The sequence below is a fragment of the Euprymna scolopes genome, chromosome 43, assembly GCF_053919585.1.
Source record: "Euprymna scolopes isolate OS-2025 chromosome 43, ASM5391958v1, whole genome shotgun sequence".
Classification (NCBI taxonomy): domain Eukaryota; kingdom Metazoa; phylum Mollusca; class Cephalopoda; order Sepiida; family Sepiolidae; genus Euprymna; species Euprymna scolopes.
Genome location: NC_136524.1, coordinates 9,733,402 through 9,756,387, shown reverse-complemented (window position 1 = coordinate 9,756,387; position 22,986 = coordinate 9,733,402). Strand labels below are relative to the sequence as shown.

The 22,986-nt window shown below is 29.6% G+C and overlaps 1 protein-coding gene across 2 annotated transcripts in view; it reads right to left on the bottom strand.

Moving 5' to 3' along the window:
• The window catches only part of LOC145268176 (AP-1 complex subunit beta-1-like), an 89,403-nt gene that overhangs the window by 11,822 nt on the left and 54,595 nt on the right, over nucleotides 1–22,986 (bottom strand). For both annotated transcript variants that reach the window (XM_080123391.1, XM_080123392.1), the window contains exons 7-17: nucleotides 21,443–21,511; nucleotides 20,329–20,395; nucleotides 19,119–19,273; nucleotides 15,546–15,686; nucleotides 12,974–13,139; nucleotides 11,443–11,531; nucleotides 8,343–8,445; nucleotides 5,623–5,721; nucleotides 4,906–5,162; nucleotides 1,159–1,390; nucleotides 570–662 (exon numbers count right to left, since the gene is read on the bottom strand). In XM_080123391.1, the coding sequence (XP_079979517.1) occupies nucleotides 570–662; nucleotides 1,159–1,390; nucleotides 4,906–5,162; nucleotides 5,623–5,721; nucleotides 8,343–8,445; nucleotides 11,443–11,531; nucleotides 12,974–13,139; nucleotides 15,546–15,686; nucleotides 19,119–19,273; nucleotides 20,329–20,395; nucleotides 21,443–21,511 (1,471 nt within the window). The remainder of the gene's footprint in view (nucleotides 1–569; nucleotides 663–1,158; nucleotides 1,391–4,905; nucleotides 5,163–5,622; nucleotides 5,722–8,342; nucleotides 8,446–11,442; nucleotides 11,532–12,973; nucleotides 13,140–15,545; nucleotides 15,687–19,118; nucleotides 19,274–20,328; nucleotides 20,396–21,442; nucleotides 21,512–22,986) is intronic.

Here is a 22,986-nt window from a genome sequence, read left to right as displayed (position 1 = left end):
AGTATATCTTCTAGAATTAAATAAAATCATACATCAGCCTGACAGTAACAAATACCATTATCTGAAGACTGGCAACACTTGTCAGAGTTTTATGACATTCAATTTCAAGAGAGAGCAAGCCTTGCAATTTCTAAATACAATTTCAGTTTGCATTCATATTAAAAAACATAACCAATTATAGTTGCAAATATATTTAAAGACTTCAAGCCATTTTTAATTATTGGTATATTTACTTCGGCCAAGAAGATTATATTCAGTTGAGTTTCTCACTATGTTTGAGCAATCATCAAACTTAGCCAAAATAGTAGTCACGGTCTAACTTGGAACAAATTTGATTTCGAGATATCTAGGTCATAGTCAATTAAAAAATTGAAATCTGTTCATTTACTGCTTGGCCCAATGAAACCCTGAATCTTATATGACCTTTGAAAATTTTGGTCATGATGGAAATTTTATTGAAACTTCAACTTCTGATTTTTCCAAATCGTATATTTATATATATACAAAGCAAAAGTATATTCAAAATATACAGTCAGGCATATACTGCAAGATATATTTTTACTACTTACCTCTTGAGGTGGAACATAGAATTGTGTAGCAGGAAGACCAAAAATGTCTCCAAGTCCTCCAAGAGCGTCACCTCCACTAACACCAGTGCCGAGCTAAAGGAAAGATGTACATAATTAATTTTATACATGCAACATCAAAGCAAAATATTTTCATTACTTGTCAGAAATTGAAAATTTTGTAAACTATTTGTGATTATATATATGCGTTTTTATTTTATAGCTTCGAAAAAGCTATTTTATAGCTTATTGATTCCACTGAATCTTCAACTTCCAGAAGAGTCTCACATTTGAATTTTTCTAGTACTTCATCCACAGACAATTCTAATATGAATTTTGGGAGCTTTACATCCATTCTTGGTTTTAAATGTACAACTTTATTACTTCATATGCACCTATGCATTATATTCCTTGGTAAACAGAGGGTCTATTGTATCTGGTTGGATTGATCTTTTTAAAAAATTTTCACTGCCTTCCTTAAAATATGATTTAGCCAGCAAATAAATTAATTTTATAATATTGTGTATCAACTTAAAAGAAAAGCAATGTACAATTTTGTTGATAATATTTATATGTTGTCAAAATGTCTTACCAATGTATCAAGCCCTTCTCCAAATATGTCCATCCCAGCTCCTCCTGAGCTAGGAAGAGGTTGGCCAGTATACATTTGCGCTTGTTGTTGTTGGTGCATAGGTGGACCCAAATCCATATCTAGAAGGTCACCAATCAAAGAATCAACTCCAGGAATCACAGTAGGTTGATTAGAAACTGCATCTTGGCTTGCATTTTGATTTGCAGCAGTTGTGTCCTCACCTAAACTTCCTCTGAAGAAAAATAAAATAAAAAATGAAACAATAAAAAACTTTGCTAATTTGAATTTGCTAACATCAATTTCTATAAAAGTCAAGCAAACAAATTTTCTATTACTTTTATAAGATAATTTGGTGCTTCTACAGAACTGGGACAAGATTTTGTAGTCAATAAATTTTTCAGGTAAAAAAAAAAAAAAAAAAAAAAAAATAGTTTCAACTGATTTTTTTTTGTCAATTCTAATAAGTTACAATGGTAGCTTCCAAAATTACATGAATATGATGATCGTTTTCAAGTTCTATTTTTTTTTTTATTTTCTTTAATAAATAATTTTCTACCTTATCGATTTTTATGACTTTCTGATATAATCATCTTAAAAATACAAAGATTACGTAGATACCATCGTTTTAATGTGATTACAATTTCTAAAATTTTGTCCCAATAGTGTAGAAGTGTCGATAATTATTTTACTATGTGAATACTTAATCATATAAAATAATACCTTCCTTCTAACGTTTATCCATTTTTTCTGACTTAATTTATACTAATTTTCCACTTTCATTAAAATTTAATTTAGCTATCAACTTTTATTTACTCCAAAAGCATTTCTTCACAAAATATTCACTTTCTCTTTAAACACTTACCTTAAAAATACTTTCCATTTTTTTTAACATTTCAAATAACCTTAAATACATATATACTTATCAGCAATGGTTCAAACAACTACCATACCATTTCAAAAACAAACTTGATTTATTAATACGTATTGTTTCTAGCATTCAATAAAAAATTTTGTTGGTCACAAACCTGTTTAATGTGTCAATCATTTCTCTTTCATAAAAGCTATGCTTAAATAAAAGTACAAAAAACAATGGCCTACAACTACATCCACACAAACATATGAGCAGATTATTAATATTGCTCCTCATGTGATTTTACAAAAACTTCTTTCATAAAAAAATCCAAATTTTACCAATGTATTTGGAGGAAAAAAAAAAAAAAAAGAATCATTCTTAAGTCTTTTTTTTTACCACTTGTGTACAGTATCTAAAAAAATAAATAAATAAAAAAAATAAAAATTATACTTCACCAATGTTCACACTACATAATCATGAAATTATACCACTAATTTAAGTTCTTATAAACTAGCAGGCCGCCTGGTGTTGCCTCATCGTAGAATAAGATGAAACATATTTTAATTCATGCAGAGTTAGTATTATTATCATGCCAATTCTCTATCAATTATTATATTGTACCCAACACAAAGTAATGATTTCAAATGTGTAAAAAAAAATAATATGACTTGGCTGCCATCAGTTAGCATCAAAACCAAAACATACAACTTTCCTGCCTTGTCAGTTAACGCACGACCTAAATCTATACGTATACAAAAGCGGAAAAATATAACCAAAAGGAAAATTTTTTTAAAATGTTTAACCTAACTGTTAATTAGCGCATGTGCAGAAAGAAATACGAGATATTTAACTTACGCCAGGCCAATGTTTTTTTTGTTTTGTTTTTTTAATTTTGACCCCCTTAGCAACTATTTTATTGTCTAAAAACCAAATCAAAAGTGTTCCACAGATTCAAGTACCTTATATATCAAGTTTTAAGTTTGAGATCCAAAAATTCAAAGAGGAGTTTGGTAGAGAATTTCCTTGCACACACAGAGGCAAGGTTTACATTTTTGGATTTTACCGTCATTGGATACTTTACCTTTCACCAGACTATCCATTCACGTGAAATCCCCTTTTTCTTCACCATATTCCCTCTGCTTCACTTTTTGTTATCAAGTAAGATCTTTGACCTACTTGCAGTTTCATCAAATACTTTTGCAAGCAAAATCCGATCCCGGATTTTGCTAATTCCTACCCTCTGATGAGAAGGAAAGTATTTCTTCAAAACTCCGCGGATTAAGGACTATCCACTTATTACGGGTTTCCTTTTCAAATTAAATATGTTTTTAACTCTTTTTCAAAGTGTTTTTTAACATGTTTTATTAACTATTTGCTCATATATATATAAGTTTGCTAGAACCATTTCATCCTAAATGCTACCCAATTATGCACAACGTAGAAAATATGCATAAGTAGAACGGTGTGTAATATTTAAATGAAACTAATCAGCCAATAAGAAACCAAAACTGAAGAATAAATTAAAGTTTTTAAAAGAATATGCAAATTAGTTAACCTTTATTTAGTCACTCGCATATCAATGACTGAGTATATTAAGTTTGTTGCAATAATTTTCAAGTAGAAAAGTAGACTTTTAATATCAATGTCAGAACGAGAAATTTTTTTTTTAACTTTATAGGCATATAGATTATTGCATCATTTCTGATGACCTAAAGAAATAAACACCAACAGTTGACATTTTTTTAGAGGGAAGGATTTCTTTCCAAATTTATTATAGACAAGTAAGGTTGCCCGATTTGCTATTTGCTTCTTTTCACCATTTGATATAGTTTCATTTGGGGAATTGGCATTTTTTAAATTTTACTTGCTAACTTTGATGTGACAGGATGGATTTATATTTATATACAAATAAATACACATAAATATTACAAAGTGAAGATAATTCATAAGAGTGTCAAAGACATTGTTGTAATGGCAGTTGTTTTCCAAGACATGCAATAACCAATAAAATTAATCAAGGGAATTAAAAAAGGTGGAAAGTCATACGTTTCGCTAGTAGCAAAGTGTAGTATCTGGGTTTTTTTTTTTACAAAGGCATCACCACTTATCAAGGCCAAGAGGTCACTTGAGGTTAAGAGTTAAAGTGTACAGTAGTCAATTGGACAATATAGTAATTATTAGTAATGGAAATTCGGTAAATTTGTTAACTTAAGTGAACAGTTAATCAAAAACTTGTTTATGTTAGACTTGAAGACAATCATACGCTGGAAAGCAGGAAAGCGGAAGTGAGTTTTACATGTGCGCAGTTCTAAGAAAGTTTTGTTCATGGAATCTACGTTTAGGTTTAAGCACAGATAAAGAGTGGGAAGGGGGGGAATTATTGATAGTGTTTTCAACTAGACAAGTGTTTCTTGTGAAATTTTGGCGAGGGGGGAGGGACCATAGATTGGTGCTCAGTCGATCACTTCCCATGAAAATAACGATAAAGCAAAGACAAACTAGCAATATCTCTTCTGTGGGAAAGAGGTTGCAGGGAAGAGAAAAGGACATCTACAAGGTTACAAAGTCTATTTTGAACTCTATCTGTTCCAATACTACACTTTCTTTTCTGCCATCAGTTAGTGAAGGGAAAATACTTTAAGACAGAGGCATATTTTATTTGTTCCAACTTAGAGTACCCCTTACTGGTTACGTAGGAAAGTGGAGGTAAGGAGGTGCTGCGTTGTATAATCTTCCGTCTCACATTTGTCGGTGGCCGAGTTAGTTTCGTAGCCCTAAATCAGGATACTTCTGAGTCAGGAGGAGGGCTTCAAAAAGGAGTGGGAGATTGACATGTCAGTATTAATAGTTCAAAAAAAAAAAAAAAATAATAAATGAAAGGTATGAAAACTTACGAAGTAGAACGAGGTGGCAGGGCCTTACGTGTTGCGGCCCGGCCTTCGACAAATGCATTCGGAGGTTTATGGTAAACAGAAGCTAAACTTGCAATATGACAAATCAGCTCATCCAGAAGAGTTGGTTCAATCAGGTCAGTCTCCTCAGAGATTAAAGGCTTTTCAGCCAAAACAACATCTTTCGCTGCTGCAGGATCAGTTGATAGCAGGCGCCAATAGATATAACCACGGTCACGAAGGTCAGGGTTGTCGCTATCCTACAAAGGAAAAAGTAAATCAAAGATAAGCCAAGGACTCTAAAATATTGTAGCAAAGTTAGAAAAGACATAGTTAAAAAATAATAAAAATATCAGGGAAACCAATGTCAACAACAGAATGAAGCCGATCCAAAAAGAAAAATCATGATTCATGAGAATTTACATTTCAGTTTTTTTTTTTTTTTTTTTTAAATCAATAGTAAGTAAAGACAACTTCTTTTATAATTTGATCATTGAAAATTATAGAAATGAAAGAGACTCAGGGCTAGGAGCAAGAGTATGCAGTTGTCCTTAATCATTTCCAGGAATTAGCATATTTTTTATGAAATTTTTATTTTAGATTAAAAACTGATTACTCCAGAAAAAGTTTTAAGCATTACTTCACATAAATGAAATATAACTATATGTATACTTCCCCCTCCCACATGGTATATGGAGATATTTGAATAAATTTACAAACCTGTGTAGCCAAACTCAAAACTTGCTGTACCAACTCCTGCGTATCAGTTGGACGCTTCAAAAATAATTTGACGATTGCAGTCAACAACTGAAGCTGCACCTGGAGTAAAGGTAAATAAAAATAAAAGAATTAAACAAAGAATACAATCTATTCTATTTATAAAAATGTAATTTGCCTGCAGATGACAGTACCATTTATATATTATCTATACTCCTATAAATTTGGGATAATTTTTTGTGTATTGATATTCATATTAAAACCCCATTTTTCTGTTTATTTAAAAAGAAAACACAATTTTGTTGTATATGGGTCATGGAATTACATTCATTTGCAAAAGATCTAGCTAATTTGCATATTCTTTTAAACATTCATTTTAATTAATTCCCTATTAGTTTTTTCGGTTTTCTTATATGATGATCATCTTTAGTTAACTATTACATGTAATTATATTCATGCAGATATTCTACATGATTTATACTTGCATAATATTTGCGTAAAACCTCTTCCTATATATACTTATTTATGCGTATAAATATTTGTTGAAAAAATTTTGCCTACAAAACTCCTGTCAGTTTTTGGTCTACAGACATGAAACTTAATGTTTGAACACATGCAAAACTTTAATTTTGGGTTTTAGTTGGGAAAAAAAAATCGGTTTAAAAGTGTGAAAATTTTAAACATGGAATTTGTCAGGTAACGGTTGAACGACAGCATTACAAATATGTATGCGTGACGTAATAGCTATTGGTTGATGTTTTAATTAAAAATCCTATAAACGACAATATTAACTATTTATTATCAATTTAATGGCATTTTTATGGCTCATGCATTGTATACATTCACGTTATTATGGTATGTGACATAAAATATGCCTAAAAACTGTAACTGCACCTGGAATCTACCGCATGTCATTGTCCGATTAGCAACATTTGCGTTCGTTGCATGTAAGTGTGCAGCGGGTTGGTTCTATATATGAAAATTGAATAGACCACACTTGCGTAAATGCACATATTATCGCTCGTAGATGCCAAAAAACAATTTAGGTCTTACAAAAAATACACCAACAAGAAAATTATCTGTGCAAGAAAGAGCCAGGAGACGAACCATTTGTCTAGAATCTACAGTCGACTTATACCTAAAATGATAATTTTTGGTCCTAAAATGCACATCGACTTATACACAAGTATATAAAGTATTTCCATGTGCTAGTATGTCTTTCTCTTAAATTCTATGCAATTATGGAGAATGTAGACATTATACATAAATAGAATTCAGTTAAATGAAATCAGTCATCTAATAAGAAACCATAAAAATGAATGCTCATTTTTCAAAAGAATATGCCAACTAATTAAACTATATGTAATCGCTTGCATAAGTTTGTTTTCATAAATAGCCATGCTAGAGCAAGAAAAAATCTAGGTAGAAATAAATTGTGTTAAACTATGAAAACTAGTAAAAGATCAGAACCAAAATATGTACACAGAAATTGTCTCTATTATTTAATGAAATATGCTTAAAGGAAAGAATGCTGCTTAAATATGTATCTTAGCTTTTTTTCTTTTTTTTTCTAAAAATAAATTGGTGTATCTTTGAGTCATTTAACCCTTTCTCTTGGTTGATGATAAAATACATAGCGATGTGGAATTAGTAACTTTTATCGAGGTATTTGCCAATTAATCAACTATTGTGATTTTTTATTTCTGGGTGAAAATTGTAATTATGAGGAACATAGTAACTTTTTTAAGAAAAGAATTTCTAAAATATACATAATATATAAAATTTTAAAATATACATAATATATAAAATTTTAAAATATACATAATATATAAAATTTTAAAATATACATAATATATAAAATTTTAAAATATACATAATATATAAAATTTTAAAATATACATAATATATAAAATTTTAAAATATACATAATATATAAAATTTTAAAATATACATAATATATAAAATTTTAAAATATACATAATATAATTACAACCTTGATCGACAACAAATCTTTGCATATGCATAACTTTTGGGAGAGGATGAAAATTCAAAGCCGAAAAATGTTCTAAATATGTATAGATTTTTTTTATTTCATGGTTTTTAAATCATTCAATTCGACAATATCGTATCATTATGTTTCAGGATATTTGTAGAGGAGGATGGATAATTTGCATTATTGGGATTATTCAGACTACTGATCTCATCTCCAGTGTTATTCTCACATTTAGACCAATATAAGCTTCAACAGATAAAGTGCTAAGTGATAATCAGTTCTAAGTGACATTCTTCTGGATGGTGAACATTTAATACTAAGCATTTACTTATACCTGGTCATGGCTGACGAAACAAGTGGATTAAATAAAGAGTTCAGTTCGAAGTTTAATAGATTCCTAAGCTGTTACATCAGCTGAGACACAAGAATAATATCCAAGATTTGAACAGCAATCTAGTGATCCAAACAATCCAAGAAATTAATTTGAATATCTTAGAAACTTCTATTTATTTAGCTCACCATGAAGGAAAAATTAGACAAAGTTGTTAATAATAAAGAAAAATAAATAAATACAAAAAAATTCTGCTTGGAGACAAGGATAAAAATAGTTCTAGTCAAGAAAAAAGATTTCTCCTCTTCTGACCAAGAACAGAACAAATATTACACTTTAATCCTAGTCCACATAGAAGTATAATATTAGCAGAAAAAAACAAAGCAAAATAAATCTTACCTGTGTATTTTCATCCTGGAATCCTTCTAAGAAACTTTCCAGTAATTCATCAGCATTATCAATTCTTTCAGCATATTCACCGATTATCCAAATCATTGATGCTCTTGAAGAAAAATAAAAAAGATTTTTTTACAAGGGAGCCATCACTTGTCAAAGCCCAAAGGCCATTCAAGGATAGATTAATGAGTGTCAAATAGCCGGTGATTCAACACCGTGATGATCATTAATGATCGAAATTGGATAGAAGTTGATTATTGGAGACAACAGCTCAATAGGAACTTGTTTCTATTGGACTTGAAAATGATCATTTTAAAATCAGCCGTGAAGCAACCCTGTAGGAGTGTGTGGTGTATTATAAAAAGGCAGTTCCAGGAAAGAAGCTTTGCTTTAATTAGCAATACACATGGAAAAATTAACATACATACAAAGAGGTTGATGAGCTAAGAAAGAATCTTTTTAAATTTTTTTAAATCCAATTAAAATTAAGGAAGTTATGACTATTTTTGTACCTTGACATTTGGATATTTTTCCCTCTTTAAGATCATATACGTTTTGTCATTTTTAAACTACTTTTTCAGTAAAAATGTTATATCTTTGTTAAAACACAAGATGAAGCAATGAAATTTGCTATATATATATATATATATATATATATATAGCAAGTATATTTTTGTGCAAGGAATCAGAATATGCTACTGAAAATCTCCAGAAATTAATGGTTTCCAAATAATCTGCAGTAAATGCATATAAATATGCTGCAATTCCTTAAAAAGGCCATGTATTCATTAAAAGAAAAGAGAATTCAAAGTTGAATTGTAATGCATTTTATGTGCCAAAAAAATAGAAATATAAATCTAGGACTGTTTAAAAATGAATATATTGCAATACTTCTTTGGTGTTATTGTAGATTAATATCTTCTGTTACCCTCACCCCCATCTGATCACCTCTCTAAAATATGTGATTCTGCTTTTGTAGACAATTACTGTGAACACCTGAAAAACTTTAATGAAAGATAAACAAAAATTTTTTTAAAATTTAATGTAAAATGATTCCCCATTTTGAGTCATGCCAGCGTTTTGGGGCAGTTACCATTTTTGTTTTCTATGGGAGATAAATCCTGGGTGTTTTTTGTGTTCTTTTTCTAAAGATGATTATGTGAGGGTTTTAAGAGGATCTTTGTGCAATTATGGGAGGGTGAGGATGTTGCCACTCTGACTTTGGATAGGGCTAAGAGAAATTTGTGTGAACGTCCTGAAGATTTCATAGAAACAAGAAATAATTTTAAAATTTAGAGTGGAGGTTGGTTTCAAAAATTTAATGTAAAATAATTCACCATTTTGAGACCATTCTAGGGCTTTAGGACAGTTAACCAATTTATTTTTATGGGAGATAAATCATATGCACTTTTCTTTAAGGAAAGATCTGTTTTTTGTTTTTTTACACTTATATGTAGTTTACTGAGGAATTTTGTTTGGTGGGGAGCTTGCCACTTTTTATTATTATTGTTAGGGTTAGAAAAAGTTTTAGGAGGCTTGCCACTTATCCCTAGAGTTCGAGGTAAGAGTAAAGGAGTTTTTTTGTTTTGTTAAGACGGCGTTTGACACTTATATTTACGGTTAGTTGTTCATAATTATTGGTTTTTGAAAATGTTATGGCTTATATTTTGAACATCAAATTACTTTTAAATATGTAAACTTAGGTAAATGAGGATGTAAAACTTTACAAAAATGAAGACAAATAGACAAAAATAAAGTTTATTTAAAACAACCGATATCACTAACAGAAACCATGACGTTTGGAAAAGTATCAAGTATTTTTTTGCCACCTATTTGAATATCAAGAAAATTTTACTAAAGCTGACAAATAGGCATCTAAAATCATTTATTCTTTCGGTAGAGGAGAAATCCTTCACGACTGAGACAATTTTTATTTTTGTACCTTTTCTCCATGTTAAAAAACGACCCTGGTGTCTAACTCTGTCCCGTGGGGAGGCATAGTAAATAGGTACATCAATTAGAGGTTGAAAGTTAATATTTAAAAACCAGAGCCACTATTATAAAAAAGAACCGCATTAATTTTCAAAAGTTTTTTTTTTTTTTTTTTTTTTTCAAAATAAACCTGCAAACAGTTTAAAAAATTTGTCGATTTCAAACTAAACAGCCAATAGTGGCTTCTGCTGCTGCCTGGCTTATAATTATTAGTACTACTAGTCAAATTGTTTACGTTTGTCAAAAAGTGTTTGATATTTTGGAGGGAGGCTAATTACAAACAGCCAGTACCAAAAGAGAAATCAACACAGAATTATCATTTTAATGCATAAAAACGATAAAAAACAATTTACTTAGTATTTGGGATATGAAAAATATTTAGAAAAAAATGTCCGATACACGTCATATTCTTATTCTTAAAAAAAAAAGAAAAAAAAAAAAGAAATGGACTAGATGTTTTTTGTTTTTTTTTAATAATGTATCTTCTACTTACATAATACTCAGTACATGTTTTTGTATTGCTTGTTTTGTGCATAATATTAAACATACGAGATTGGTTTGAAAAATAAATGTAGCTGTATATGCTATCAGCAAAAGAGGGATAGTATGGACATGAGTAGCCAATCACAAAGTGTGTGTATGTTGCAGCGGCAGCCTTCCCCACAAAGACTTTTTTTCTAAACAACTTTAATCAGTTTTGACAACGTTCAGATTACAAGAAAGCCACAGAGTGCTCATTGAGAGAGGAGAAGGAGACAAAGTTATTCTTTGATAAAAAAAAAAACATCTATAAATCATTTGAAGTCTTGGTCTTTATGGTAAAATAAAAATTTTTAGTTTTCATACAGGTCTGTCATAAAAGAAAAAGAAGTCAAACCAAGACAAGCATCTGAGAACTTTTGAAGAGGTGGGATTTTGTTGCTAGTTGCAGAATATTTACACTGAGAAAGTACAAGTCTGGTACAGTAAGTTTGCAGCATATTACATGGAAGTGTTTATAACACAAGCACAAGAATGCAAGAATGTGACTATGGGACAGAGGTTGGAGCTTAGTAGTGTATGGCTGAAATGGAGATACCTGAAAATTCTGTCTGCAACGAATTTGACTTACCTTGCTTCTGGCTCATCCAATGTGTCTAAATTCTCACAAAGCGTCGCAATGATAGATTCATATTTGTTAGGATACTTTCTGAAAATATCCTGAAAATAAAACATTTACAATATCAGTTAACGAAATCCATAAAATTCAATAAATAGTAAGAATCAAGACAGGATTCATCGTATTTATATTTTCTATGAACAGTCAGTCTCATTCTCAACAGGACACCTACACAGTAATGCCTCTGCTGAATGGATATTTGAATCTAACAAGCCAATTTGTTTTCTTTCTACCATTTTCTTCGCAATAAAAACAATGCATTTTGCTTTCGTTCCTTTTAAAAATATATTTATTCTAGCTAGGAAGATGTTTAAACTGGGGGTATTTTTCATTTATGATCTATTACAAGATGCTTACAAACATAATGAGCAGAAATTTCTACATATCTTTACCTGTGTCCTATTTCAGAAAAACAGCTATATTTTTAAAATAATTATTTAGCCTATTTCTGTTTTAAAGTTATTTGAATATCAAACATAGGTGAACTAATTTGACTTAAAACACCTAATTATAATGTTGCAAACAGCCTTTTGTATCTGCATATTTCATGCAAAAATTTATTTTTACTAAATGAGTGACATTTGAGTCTAATACGTTCACACTAAATACCATAACTCCTACATGGTTGGCTTCTTTGTAGTAGACGTCGCAAACCAAAATTTTATTTTCATTATATCTAAAAACTTTTAATGTGACCACATAGACCTTTGCAAAACAAACAGTAACAAATTCATTTTGATAGCACAATCATCCACTTAATTATGATGGCTAATAAACAAATGACCGTGACAATAGAAATATTATGATATCAATATATAAAATTTATCAAGATTATTTAAAAAGTATCAAGATGATATTGATTTTCAACTTTTAGTATACCGCAATGCATGTTCTGAATACCAAGATCAAAGTGCAGAAGATTTAATAATTGAGAAATCCATTTTTTTTTTTTTTAATTTATACAAAATGCAGTATAATTAGGCTTTTTGTTTTTTTTGTTTTGTTTTTCTTTTTTCAGAATTTTTTCCGTACAACAACTGGCTTATCAACACAGAAAAATACAAAATGGTTGCTGGGATATCAATTAACTATTAGGAGTGAGATCATACTGAAAAGATTGTAAAAAAATTAAAAAAAAAAACATTAACCAACCACTTATCTTAAGTTCAACTGACAACCTCCTCCTCCTCCTCCTGACTTAGGATTAGTTATAGGACAAGAATTATTTTTTACGGAATGAAGTTAAACCAAAGCTAATAAAATATATATATATATATATATATATATATATATATATTAGGCAGCCATCTTTATTTTTTTCATCTGTTGGAAAGACAACTTTGAACGAAATCTAACTTCCAGCATGTTAAAAGTATACAATTCAGTAGATAAATTCTGTGTTTGGTATAATTCATTTGCTTTTCTTTTGTTTACAATTTCAAAATTATTCTGTATTTTTATCAATATCAATTCCTTAACTTACCTTGATAACCACAATAGCTTCTTGTACAACATAATTGACCTTGGTCTGAATAAGGTCAAGTAGAGTTGACACACAACGCTCAGCAGCTTGCTCCACTTTTATAGCACAACGACCAATTGCTCGAACGGATTTGCGTACAAAATCCACATCCACTTCTGTAGCATACCTAGGTTAGAAAAAGCCGCAATTTATATTGAGAACAAAATAATATTAATATCCGTAGGTTTACAATAAAATATTAGAAATTTCTTTTAAGGCTACTATTCTCATCGAGATATATATATATGTTATTTGTTTTTGCGATACGTTTTGAATGAATTCAAATATTTACGAAAGTGCATTTTTACCTAAAATGCAAGTTGGGAATAATTTTCCCTTTAACCAACTTGGTACCCCCTCATGGGGAGCGGCATACATATTGTTTGTTTTTTTTTTTTTAAATATAATTATCCACTGACACGTGTTTTGTCGGCTATGACTCATCAGAGTGGCTGAATCTAGCGAGATTCGAAATCGGGACCCTGCGGTAATGAGCCTAAACCCCTTACCCGCATGTCCATCGCACTCAACTGTCTGGATGTATCGCGATAGGTTTTAAATGAATTCAAATATTTACGATATATATATATATATATATATATATATATATATAGATAGAGAGAGAGAGAGAGTAGTAAGACTATACATCAACAAAAAATAAATAAATAAATAAATAAATAATTGAGGTTTCACAAACCCGAAGTCCATATTAGAAATGTTCACAATGACCTATGGTAGAACAGATATGAGCACTCCGTAATAATTGGTTCTAAGTGACAGTTATCTAGAGGTCAAAGTTTCAATCCTTAGTGAAGGCAATACTAAGAATAAAATTACAAATTACTTGAGACTTCTACTCAGTTATGGCTGACAGAACAAGAACAAGCTACCCTCATGGATTAAATGGATTAAATTCAGTAGGTATAAAGTGCATTTATAGCTCCTCCTACCAACAAGGTTTTCTTCCTCATTGAACTGACAAAAAAATCCATATTTACTTAATCCTGTCTATAAATTTCTTTATATACTTATGCTTCACCTCACACATTGAGCTTCTTATATCTTGATAAGTCTTCATTTAAGGAATCTTTTTAGATTCATTAATTGCCTATGATTATATATACAGGACGGCCCATTTAAAAGTAGGCCGATCTATCTAATCTTTCTCTAATTATTTTTTTTTCAGATTAAGCTTGTTAATTTCTTAAAATCGACATTTAAAATTACTTAATTATGGTATTTTCACTGCAGCAAAGAATACTGATTGTGGAAACCTATCAGAACAATAAGCAACAGTTTATGGCCACCATGTTCCCCAGACTTGTCATCATGTAATTTTTATCTTTGGAGGACTTTAAAAAATAAAAAAGTTTATGCAAATAATCCTCACAATTTAGACCAACTAAAAGCGAACATTACCAACGCTATCAGGAGAATCGCCAGAGATGATCTACAAGCAGTATCTGTAAACTTTGTTAAACGTGCTCATAAATGCAAAGATGTAAATAGGTAGCACTTCCAGCATCTTTTATAACACGACAGGTAATTTAAAGAATAAAAGAATGTTCCTCCTCTCTACTAGATTTTGTATGGGCTACTTTAAAGTGGGCCATCTTGCATATATAGATATGTTGAATGAAAGATGAGAAATAAAGGTTATATGAATTATATATAATCAGAATGAACAATAAAATTAAAAGAGGAAAATTGAGAGAAAAAAAACTCTTTAGGCCATGACATTTGCTTTTTACACCTCCTTTCTCATCTATCGTCCCGATCTTTTCCTCCTTTTATTATTGGATCTTCTGTAATGATCCTTATCATTTCAGTGACCTATAATTTTCTTTTCACTGTTACCTACATATATAATACCCTTTAGGTTTATGCATATATTGTACCTACTGTTAATATTTCTTAATTATTTCTTACCATATTATCCTATTCCTTCATTCTCATTTTATATCTAAATGTTATTAAGCCAGTTTTTATCTATATTTGCATTTTGTATAATTCTGGTCCTTCTTTTTTGAAGAGAAGCGTTTAGTTTGGAAATTCTTGGTCTAAAGATGTATGTTTTTTTCCCCTAATTTTCCCCTTTTTAATTTCCCTTATTGTTCTGATGATATAACTTTTATTCCTTATCTTTCATTTAATATATTTGTTTGCTCCTCTTAATAGTGTTGAGCTTTTCTTTTCTGCAAAAGTTTTGCTTTGTTAAAGATATATTCTTTGATAACTTAATTGCATTTATATATGAGAGAGAGAAAGTCAGGCCACATACGATTGTGTGTTCTTGCCAAATGGATGAATTAATGAATTGCAGATTACTTCTAATTAGAAAAAAATAACTTTTTTATGAAACATAACTCAATTTCAGAGTTAAATAGTTCAGCATGTATTTTGTGTCATTATAATATAAAGGAAAAAACATTTAGCCAAATGTTGATTCACTTAAGTAGAAAAGATTTATCATGGATTACAAAAAATGTTTAAATTTAAAAATGATAGTACTAAAAGAACACTGGATACTTACTCTTTTAGTTCAGACAAAACTTGTGCAATATTTGACTGATTTGTTAGTCGGATCATGATATCCAATTTTTCCAATTTGACATAAATTGGATCATTGTACTTGACAAAGAAAACTTTCATTTCGTGTTTAAGAATGTCCGATCTGAAATTTACATAATCATATAAAATTATATAAAATTGAAGGTATTTGCAATAATGAATTTATGATAAAATTTTGTCAAAATAATTCAAAATAAAATATTTGCAATATTTTCTTTAAATTCATGCAGGCTGCCTTTACCTTTGTGGCCATACCAAGTATACATCCACCATCTACACTTACTATATCACCTATATAGTAGAAAGGGTTTACTACTTCCATGTTGACATTTTTTTTATCTTTATAAACATAAAATTTATAAAAAAATAATGTAATTTTCAAATCTTTGTTTCACCTTAACTGATTGCTGACAAAATCAGCGTCCTAAAACATATTTAATCATCAAATACATTTTGATAAAGCAGATTTATTTCTGGATAGTGCAAAAGATTTGTTTTTTTTTTGGACAGAAAAACTGATAACACACAGAAAATATGAGCGTAACATCTTTATGAAAAAGTTTCCATTGTATTTTGAATATAGAACTGACCCAAATGAGATAAATTAATACGTACTCAGAAAGTAATATTGTGCTAAATAGTTCAATACAGGTAATAAGATCACATTGTAAGAGACAATTTTTTATTTACTCTTACAGTCCAGCACCTTTTGGTAGACAATGTTCTTCCCCCCCCCCCTTTTTCTTTATGCAACATTTCACAAACGTATTTCTTTGGCGGAAAAACACGTCAAAGTTATGGAGTTCCTTTCTCACATCATTACAACAACAATCATATGTTATTATTATGATATTTGAAAATGAGACTACACAAAAGGGAGGTCACTCATTCTTGTCCAGGGTTGCTAGATTGGCTTTTTTTTTAAAGCTAAATCTTGCAAATTTGGCCTTTTTTCTTAAAGCAGTTTGTCCTTCAAAAATTGTATTTAGCCTTTTTAAAAACGTAACGTACAGACTAAGAAAATAAGCAGAATATTATATCGATTGATTGCACAGGAAGTGCAGTGGAATTACAAGTACATTGAGAGATAGTAGATAAGGAAATCACCATTTATCAAGGCCCAAAGGCCATTCAAGGATAAGGGTTAATATGTGTACAAGTGATGAAAATTTGATAGAAGTTGACTAAGAGGACAGCTCAACAAAAATTTGTTTACATTGGACTTGGTACCACCACGTTGTAGTCAGCTGGAAAGCAAGCTAACAGAACAGAGTTCCACGGCTGAGCAGTTCTAGGAAAGAAACTTTGTTCATGAAACTTGTATTTAGACTTAGGCAGTGTGTGTGTGTGTGCGCGCGAGTGAGTGAGAGAGAGAGACAGAGAGAGAAAAATGCAATCCAATAGAGAATGGGAGATACATTGTAAACAAATTGCTGTTGGGCCATCCTCATAAATAATGAAATTCTGCCCAACTTTCATCATCATGATGTCTCATCATTCAGCTGAAAACCTGCTTGGTTGGAGACGTATTGCCAGATGGAGAGCTTAGAAAAAATAATTCAAAACAATCAAGATTTGAAATACTTTTTAGTTTTCCCTTATTTTATTTTTGATTTAAAAAAATATTTCATTAATAGAAAAAATTTAAAAAATATCAATTCAAAAGGTGCATATAGGTGAAATCATACAATATCCCCTCAGTTTAACATGTGTGACCATTTTTGTAATATATTTGGATTTTAAATGTCTTTTAGGCACTTGCCCAAAATTCACTCCTCTATGAAAACAAAAAAAATAAAGAAAATTCTGTATGTATGTATGTACTTGTGACAGACAGAAAATATTATACATAAAAAATAATAAATTGATGAATTAGATTTTTTTTTATTACATCTTCACCCCAAACAAGGCACAGTGCTACTTTAATATAGGGGGCTACTATTTTTATAAATAAAATCATTTAAGTAAATTTAATTTTGCTCCCCTCTCAATTTCCCATATTAGAATGGCTTTCTATAATCTTCATTTGGAGTTATCTCTCTGGTTTCTTCAGAAGATGGCGTCACAAGTTTGTCATTTATAATTTAACCATAAATTTTATTTTCTAATTTAAAAATGAAACCACTTGATAAATTTATGTTGCATTTGGTGTAAAATATTTTCTTTCAGTCATCGGTATGTACATCATATACAGTTTTCTTCATGGGAGAATGAAATTCTGGAGCATCCTTTTTCATTGGATTGATTTTCTTCTTTTTGTAAATATTAATTTACAAAAAGAAAAGGAATAAGTCATTTAAAAGTTAACAGTAATTTTATTAGCTTTTTTTTCCCCCATGGAAATAAATAGGAATGAAAGAAATTGAGGCGGTTCATTCTTACACAATCTGTTCCAAATTAGATTACGCTTTTAATAAATTTGTATGGTATTTGGTTTCGTTGTTTTAGAGGAAAATTACTGTTTTTGACTTTGCAGGAGCATGATTGAGTTTTGCAAAAGGGACAGAAAAAAAAAAAAGCAATAAAATCAATGTTTGATGCATTTTAGATCAGGAAGCCAGAAAAAAAAAAAAAAAAAAATGGTGGGCATTATAAGAATGTTAATGATACCCTCCATGAAAATTCCACAATTGCTTCCAATCATATTTCTCTTGAAATAAATGGCTCAATATTAAGAAAAAAATAACTGATTGTTTCTGTAAAAATAATTTTCATGATCATCTAAATAGTCTTTAAATAAAACCAATATGACTAATTATTTATTTGAAAATTGTAACAATAAGATGTGTATCAAAATTACATTAAAATAAAAAGAATGCTAATGATATAAATTTTGCAATAATTCATTTTCAAATGGGTAAAGTCAGAATTTTTTTTAACTTAGTTACATCAGTTAATTTTTAATTACATTTTTTTGTTTTCATTTTCTCTTTGGCAATCAAATGACCTCATTTATATATTAATATAAGTCATTTCATTTTCATATGTACGTTATCACCTAAAAAAAAAAAAAAAAAAAAAAAAAAAAAAAAAAAAAATGAAATGAAATTGTCCGATTGGAAAAGTTGGTGATTAATTTGATGCCACTAAAATAAGCAATTCTGACTTTACTCAGTTTAAAATGAATTGTTTCAAAATCGAATTATGCTAAAAGTATGTGATATCAAATGAATACTACATTTCGAAACATATTATTAGTTTTGATTTGAATATTTAACTGACAATTATTTTTATGATAAGAAAATAGAATTTGTTTTAAAAAGAATAAAATTGCTAAAATGTTAAATGTATAAATGACAAATTCATTTTATCTAAATAATATTTAGCTAACAACAATTATTTTTACAGAAGAGGAAAAGGTAATTTTGCTTGTTTCACATTACATCAAAAGAATTTTATTATTATTAATGAAAAGTTATAATAAAGATTGGTGTAGAAAGCAACATGAAATTTTTTTACAGGATCCTGATAGTCAATTAGTAATGTATTAACAATCGTTGACAATGAAAAAAAAAAATTTTTAATATTTTCCTACCGTTTTTGTACAATCAAGTTGATATTTCTCAAAGCAACATATTGAATTTCTGGTTCTGCGGACAACAATGTGACAAGTGGTGGAGCTAACTTCTTAACAAGCATATTTATATATTCAGATTGTGGTTCCATCATTTCCATGAATTTCATTATCACCTGAAAAAGATTCAAATAAAAAACATAATCACAAAATGAGGCAAGAGACAGGGATTTGGGATAAAAAAAAAAAAAAATAACGGCACTATTAAACGATATAATGGAAAAATAAATTTAAAACCTAAATTAAAAATTAAGGTTAGAAAACAAAAATAAAAAATTTGTCTGGTGTATGTACCCATGATAAAAAAAAAATAACATTCCAAAAATCACATAAATTGATTAAGTAGTTTTATTTTATAAAGAAAATATTTTTTAAGTCATTAACAGAAATTCGTATGCATTACATTACAAAAAATGTCTTAAAAGTCTGAATTGTTGAGTTATCTCCCTTTGGTTCTTAAGATGTTTTTAAACTGGCAAGAGGCATTTACTTATAAAATTTGATTTCCTTATTTAAAACTAAAAACTGCTTGATAAATTCACACAATTTTTGGAATATATTTTCATTTAAATCATGGGTACATCATACAGGTTTTTATTTTCGCTTTTAATAGACAAGATTTAAAGTTTCCTTATGAAATGAAAAATTATCAAAAATTTATGTCTTATGAAGTGGTAAGATAATAAATATAACATCTGTATGCATTTAAACAAAATCTGTCCAAAAATAACTTGAAATCGAGACAAATTCCCCAACTCCCATCATAAATTGTTTGAAGTCTTAGTCTTCACAGAAAAATTAACATTTTTAGTTTTCAGAGAGAACTGTCATGAGAGGAGAAAGGCTGCCAAGATAGAGAGAAGAGAAATAGAAAAAAACAGGAAAAGATAAATATAAAATGAGAGAGAGAGGAATAAATAAATAAAATCCAACCAAATAGTGACAAAAACATAAAGCAGTAAGGCTATAGTAATTTGGCAGAAATCAGCTTTTTCTTTGTTTTTTTAGATTTTTTTTTTCTCCAGTGGATTTCAACCAAAAATCAGAAAACTTTTTTCGATAAAAAAAAAAAAAAATAAAATAAAAATAACAAATTTTGTTCAAAAGAGAACTCATAATGAGTCCATTTACAATTAAAAAAATTCTTATAAATTGTGTCCATTATACTCACCCTTACAGCAGATAGTACAACTGCTGCATTAGCATGTGCAAGACGTGGTGTCACCCTTTCACAAATGCTATAAAATAAAAAATAAGAGAGATGGTAAGATTTATAAAAAAGAAAACAGCATTTACATTTGATGCTTAAGATATTTTTAAAACAATATAAATATTACAAATGACCAAGAAGAATGCTAATGCTCTTGTAAAAAAAAAAAAAAAATAATAAAAATGATTTGGACCAAATAATGAAATTTGTTAATGGCAATAAAAATGTTTTATAGCAAAAATGAATTACAAAACATCTTTATACATATTTCATTTAAATTATTTCATTAGTGAAATAAGGGAAACATCCCACTTTTCATTTGACAATTGGACACTTCATTTTTGCTTATTTCCTTTTGGAAGACAGCCCCCCACCCCATCCCCACCCCACCAAAAAAGTATATGATCACTTTGTGTTCATGCAGTTACAAAAATGATAGAAAAAAAAAATTCACCATTTTGGGAAAATCAGAAGAGAAAATACTTGAAAATAAAAGACCGGTGATCATCATCATTAGTTTAATATCAATTTTACATGCTGACATGTGTTGGATGGCTTTTGAAATTAAATTCTGAATTAACTTATTTTTATCTCTCAAATCCATCCTTAGCACTTTCTTGGCCTACCTCTGCCAACTGATCCTGCTACCTCAACTGCTCTACATCTATTAATCCAAGAACTCACATTTTTTCAATGTGGACATACCAACAAAGTCTCCTGTTCTGCATATATCTCCATATCCTTTCAAGATTTAATCTTCTTACAAACTCACCAGATTTAAGCATATCTTTAACCTTCACTTTACACATTCATCATGTAATTCTCAATATTTCTTTCCATGCAGCATATGTCCTCAACTCTAATAGACTAGGTTTCAATTCCATTCATCACTAAAATGTGTACACATGCCCCAAACTCTTTGAGAATCAGTAAATTAAGCTTAACCCCCTTCACTCTAAACTCTTGCAATCACACTAGACCCTTCTCCTCGCTGTGCTTCAATGGTAAGTATAAAAAGAAACATGAGCTGAATAACTACCAATTAAAAACAATTTGTTAAGCTTATAAGAATTACCTTTGGGCCTCGCGTTCATCCTTTGGAGTGAAATTGGAGATTGAATCCAAAATGAAAACTTGGCCCCATCTAAAAAATAAAAAAATAAAAATTTTAAGTGGAAAAATGTTTTAATTTTAAATGAAATCCATGAAAAAATAAATAAATAAAAAATGGGTGTTATAGAGCTAAGAACACAAGTGATAACTGCATTTCCAAATAAAAACTCTTTGACATACATATCAGGCAAAAATAGGTATCTACACGCAAAATTAGGAAAAACTATCGAGTAGAATGCTCATTAAAAATCAGTTTTATCATATTTTGGTAATCCATCAGTCATTATTAATTGGCTAAAAGACAAACCTATTTATCTCCCCCTGCTTTATGGATATTTGCACTCTTATCTTTGGCAGATTGGTAAAATACAATAAAACATTTTTATTTTTAATTAAAATTTTATTTGATAATTTTTTCTCATTTTTGTGTAGATACCTATTTTTTGTCTGATAGATAAAAATATCAATAAGATTTTATTTGGAACTCCAATTTGCACTTGTGCCTCTACCTGTATAAACACCAAAAGTTGCAATGCAATTAAAAAAACAAAAACAAATGCAAATGTTTTAAACATCTTTCAAAACAAAGTTCAATTTTTATCAAATACAGAGTACAGTTATGTTAATTAAAAAACTGAATATTAATTTATGAATACTATTTATGATAAACTTTTTTTCATCCTCCAACAAGGCATAATGCAACTGAAGCATAAGGCTTATAGTGATAGGGACCAGATTTATAGGATCACAACCAGCAAGACGTTTGTTCACATTACATTTAAATTTCTGCATGTTAGTAAAATTAATGAAATAAGAAAGGAATTTCTAAGGACAATAAATCTATCTTCTATATATATAAAAGCCAAACGTCTGTGTGTATGTATGTATGTTTGTTTGTAACGCTAAAACTTTTGAAAGACGGAACCAAACTTGACAAATTTGGTATCATATCGAAGCCCCATCACCCGGATGACAAATATCGAAATTTCACGTCAAACGGACCACTAGAAGTTGGTCAACTGATCAGTTATCTTCGAGGGGGGTCCCCAAAAAACCTGTCATTATCTATATATATAAAAGACAAATGTTTGTAACGCTAAAACTTGAGATGAAAGATTCCTCTCCCCTAAGAATAAAACATATGTTCAATATCTGCTTTTGTTTTTTCATTGTTTATACGGTCCCGAGCAACGCCGGGTAGCCCTGCTAGTATATATATAAAAGCGAAAATGTATGTATGTATGTATGTATGTATGTGTGTCTGCTAAAAACTTTTGACCGATGGAACAAAAATTCACAAACTTGGTATCATATTAAAGCCCCACCCTCCGGACGAAAAATATCGAAAAATTAGCCCAAAAGGACCATCAGAACTGCGTCAACTGATTGATTTTCTGCAGGGGGGGGGGGGGGCCAAAAAATGTGACATTTTAATGTTAAACATTACATATTTTTAAATCAATTTATAACTGCCCCAAAAAATACGGGCGCCAACTCTTCTACATA